Below are 4,855 nucleotides of genomic sequence, written 5' to 3'. Positions count from 1 at the left end.
GAAAAACTGTAAACAAAGCAGTCAAGATGTGAATGATGGAATGATCTGCCACCGCACAAAACACGTGCAAAACACGTGCAAATAAAAAGTAAAATTAGTGTCTCTGAGTAACTCTGGCTCACTTACTGTTGATTGGTGTGCATTGTCCCTGCAAAACAATAAACAGTAACAGTAAATATAATAGTAATTCGATCCGGAGAGACTCGTTGAAATTTGAACAATGCTTTACTATAACAGGCATTATATGATATTGTATGATAAGTTGTTTGGGGCTTGGACTCCATCCTGCCGCAGGATAGACCAGGGGCCGGGATCTCGAACCGAGACGAGGTATATCCTCCCCTTGGGAGTCCAGACACTGGTGGTGGTGGTGGTAGAGCCCAAGTTGCATAACTCTCCTGATATGCCAGGTTCTGCTGTAGATTAGAGGTGTCAGGGGTGGTGGCGGGTCACCTTTGGAGCGTGCTGAAATGACAACTGACAGCAAAAGAGAGGAGAAGAGTTTTTAACGTTTGCCTGCACCAATGCGCTTGGTTTACGGTAACGACACCCATGTCTGATACTACCCGCCCCCGCCCCTAATCGGCTGGCCGTGCACCCCCAGGGAGAGAGGAGGCCACCAGGGAACGGCACAGCCTGTCCAGTCTTCCTGACTGAATTTTCGCCTAAGCTTCATTTCAATCGGGAGAGACTTGTTGAAATTTGAACAATGCTTTATTATAACAGGCATAATATGATATTGCAAGTTGTTTGGGGCTTGGACTCCATCCTGCCGCAGGATAGACCAGGGGCCGGGATCTCGAGACGAGGCATATCCTCCAAAACCAGGTTTATTTGATGGAATAAAATATATACTTACGGCCACTGAGTGTCTGGATCCAGAGCTGGTGTCTCAATGGGACATATAGTAAGTCACGTGGAGCCGAGAAACCAAGGCAAGGTTAACAGGACAATGAAAGAGGAAGGTCTAGTTGAACCACAGACAAGGACACAGGGGCCAGGGAAGCCGCAGGACATAGCGAGGGTCTAGCTGGACCACAGTAAGGCATGGTGGGCGTTCAAAAGATCCCGAAGTAAAAGAGAGGGTCTGCTAGACCAAAGGACAGGATAGGTTGGGGGTCGAGGTTGACCGCAGACAAGAACAGGTTGTGGTCCACAGACCAGATAGGGGTGGTCATGGCGGACCGCAGAACAGGACAGTCAGGGTCAAAGGGAGACCGCAGAATAGACATAGTTGCGGAGGGCCCATCACAGAACAACCTGACCGGGTTCACTCAGACCGGGAAACACAGGTCACATGGGTGTCCCTGACTGGTCAGGTTAGCCTTGCTGAACGGACCACCGTTGCTTGACGGGTCAGCTCAGACCCAGCCCTTGCTATTAACTAGAGTGACCGGTCGCGGGACCGCGAAATGGAAAAGTAGTCAGCTTGACTGCCCCCGTGAGACCGCGAAGCAGAAAGGTAGTCAGCTTGACTGGTCCTGTGAGACCGCGAGACCGCTTGACTGGTCCATCCGGACATCTTTTGGGAAATGGATGTGGTCCCGTTAGACCAGGAAACAGACACGTTAAGCTAGGTAACGTCAAACCTAGGAAACACAGACACGTTAAGCCGGGTCACGTTCACCTAGAAGATTAGATTTAAGGAAGACTGTAAGGAACAATGGTGGTCCCCTGCAAGGGGACACTGAAGTGCCCTTCCAACATTGCCAGAAGGGAAAACACCACCACCATCGTGCTTACCAGCTCTTTATGGCTTCACAGATCTTGGCCGAAATGCCGATATACAAGCTATGTGAATGATGACATCAATAAATGCATGACTTACAGACCTTTTAAGGCTTTCCTGAATCAAACTCATCATCCTTGAAGTTGGTGAATGTGGGGTTGCAGCAGCCCAACTTCCCATTGGTGGCAGCGATGAATAGGAGATACCTTGGTTTGTAGTTGCAGTATCTGCCAGTAGCTGATCGACTTAGTTGAACCACATACAAGGAGCAGGGCCCAGCTCCCTAGAATCAAGTTGTTTACAGAGTTCATCCTTTGGAGAGTTCAATGAGATCCATGGAGGATGAAGTAGTCTGATAAAAAACCTCCCACAGACTCTCACAGATCACTTTCCAGTCCGTGTGTTTGCAGGATCACACCAGAGCATATCAAGGTCAGGTACTGAAGACAGAGAGACAATCTAGTGGTGTTTATGTCAGATTAATATTATTTTTTATCATCTCACTATATACATTATCAATGGATTATAGATTAAATGTGACTGTTATATCTTTCGGGGGGCATGTGGAAGTACACAAGTTTAAATATCTTTATTTTGTGATCATGTTGACGGTGTATATTTTAATAATTAGCAGTAATGTTACTATTGTGTGCATCATAATGATTCACAAAAACCTGCATGAACCAATGTACATTTTTATTGGAGCTGTATTAATCAACTCTGTTCTTTTCAGCACTGCTATCTACCCAAAGCTTTTGATTGACTTCTTGTCAGAAAAACAGATCGTATCTTATCCAGCATGTCTTCTCCAGTGGTTTTCATATTACTGGTTAATTGCTTCAGATTTCTTGCTCTTGTCCATCATGGCCTACGACAGATATGTGTCTATTTGTAACCCTCTGAAATATCCAACCACCATGCAAAATACAATTGTTAATACTTTTCTTATTTCCGCTTGGATTGTGCCTGCTTGTTTGTTATTAGTAGTATTATTACTAAGTGCTAAAAAAGAAATCTGCAAGATTCATTTGAAAGGAATACTTTGCAACAGCACAGTTCTAACACTTCACTGTGTGAGATCAAGAATACTGAATATATATGGGTTGTTTCTTTTTGTTATTTTTGTAATACTTCCTGTACTCTTCATAATTTTTACATACTGCAGGATACTTGTAGTATCGTATCGATGTAGAGGAGTCAGGAGAAGAGCTGCGCAGACCTGTTTACCCCATCTGCTGGTTCTAATCAACTTTTCCTGTTTAACTGCATATGATGTACTTCTTTCTCGACTGGAACTTAATTCTTCAAAAGTTGTAAGTTTAATAATGGCTTTACAAGTTGTAATATATCACCCTCTTTTTAATCCAATCATTTATGGACTGAAAATGAGGAGAATTTTTGATCACCTTAAGAAGCTTTTCTGCAGAATGGTGAGGTGTCTTTAGCTGTTGAGTTGAACCGATAACCACAGTGTAAGCATCCTTTTTCAGTTTGATTTAGTTATAGGTTTTAATGTAACTGTTGTCTTATAGTAACTCTGGAATAATTGGGAGATCCAATCAGATAAGCATTTATCAATCATTGGAGGAAAACCCAGCAAAATACAGAAAAAACAAACAGATTAGAGAAATAAAAAGAGTATCAAAATATAGCAGGTGTTGCAGTGAGTTTTGATCAGACAGATGCTGTTATGTTATGGAGGAGGGTGTGATTTCGCAATGAAATGAAGACTTGTCAATGTTTTAAAACAAAAAAACATCAAAGCCAAAGAACGAGCATTTTTGCGTTTGTCCGTAAGTCATTTGCACCGAGAGACAAAGTGTTATTTCATTTTTGTGAAAATGAAAAACTTTATTTCCGTCAAATTATTGTTCTCTCTTTTTTTCTTCACTTAGCGTAATATAGGCTGTCTCTCTGTCAGCGCATTTCAGGATGAGGTATCTGTGAATGAATAGGACATTCCAGCAGAGGCTGAAAGTGTCACGCTTTGGGTTTATTTCCAGTTGTGTCCCTGGGTTAGCTTCACTTCGTGCCTTGTCCTGTGATTGTCTGCCGTGTCCCTGATTGTTTCTACCTGTGTCCAATCACCTGCACCTTCCCAGTGTATTTAAGTCATGTGTGTCTCTTGTCCCTCATGAATATTGGTCCCGTGTTTTTCTAAGTTCCTGGTCCCTGTCCTGTCTGCGTCTTGCCCCCAGGCATTTGGATTTTGACATTTGGATTAATAAAGTAACTTCACTTCCTGCCTTTTCCTGTCATCGTCTGTGATTGTCTGATTGTTTCCACCTGTGTCCAATCACCTGCACCTCCCCAGCGTATTTAAGCCGCGTGTGTGTGTGTCTCCTGTCACTTGTCGCGTCATTGTCTATTGTTCCCGCCCGCCCGCCCGCCACTTCTATGTGTTTTTGCCCGTTGGCCTTTGCGTTTTGCCTTTTTTGACTATTAAAGTCCTTTTTGTTTCCTGCCTTCCTACCCAACCCTGACAGTTTCTGGTTACTTGATCCACATGTTTTACTTCTGAACATTTAGCCTTAATGTACGATCAACATAATAACATATATCATTATTAAGGACTCTTGAAAGTGGACAGATATTTTCATTTTGTGATCACGTTTACAGCATATATTTGGTCACACCAACACAGGACCTGCTGCCAAAAAAACGGCGGTTGTGTCTCACGCGTCAGCGTCAACTCCAACATAGACATTAATCTAAATTGGGCTTTAAAGTTCATCTATATATTTTGAGACAATGGAAAAACTCAAGCTGACTTGATGACATCACCACGTCAACTGGTCTTGCTAAGGAATTTTGAAACCATTCATGACTGAAGTATTTGTACTATTAAGCTTTTGTTTTGTCCATCCATCCATCCATCTTCAACCGCTTATCCGGGGTCGGGTCGCGGGGGCAACAGCTCCAGCAGGGGACCCCAAACTTCCCTTTCCCGGGCCACATCTACCAGCTCTGACTGGGGGATCCCAAGGCGTTCCCAGGCCAGTGCAGAGATATAATCTCTCCACCTAGTCCTGGGTCTTCCCCGGGGCCTCTTCCCAGCTGGCCGTGCCTGAAACACCTCCCTAGGGAGGCGCCCAGGGGGCATCCTCACCAGATGCCCAAACCACC

At 44.1% G+C, this 4,855-nt stretch overlaps 1 protein-coding gene across 1 annotated transcript; it reads left to right on the top strand.

The window, feature by feature from the left end:
• The first annotated feature begins 2,247 nt into the window (after positions 1-2,247).
• LOC120834039 (olfactory receptor 11A1-like) lies at positions 2,248-4,056 on the top strand. Its single transcript, XM_040201779.2, has one exon. It carries the CDS (start codon positions 2,248-2,250, stop codon positions 3,172-3,174), a length of 927 nt encoding a protein of 308 aa, XP_040057713.1. The 3' UTR covers positions 3,175-4,056.
• The last annotated feature ends 799 nt before the right edge of the window (positions 4,057-4,855 follow it).

The sequence above is a fragment of the Gasterosteus aculeatus genome, chromosome 16 (genome assembly GCF_964276395.1).
Source record: "Gasterosteus aculeatus chromosome 16, fGasAcu3.hap1.1, whole genome shotgun sequence".
NCBI classification, from domain to species: domain Eukaryota; kingdom Metazoa; phylum Chordata; class Actinopteri; order Perciformes; family Gasterosteidae; genus Gasterosteus; species Gasterosteus aculeatus.
The sequence above is the reverse complement of the archived record's forward strand: the minus strand, read 5'-3'. Positions and strand labels throughout refer to the sequence as shown.

Coding starts and splice junctions, on each gene's coding strand:
- LOC120834039 (XM_040201779.2), top strand. CDS start 2,248: ATGGATTATAGATTAAATGTGACTGTTATATCTTTCGGGGGGCATGTG.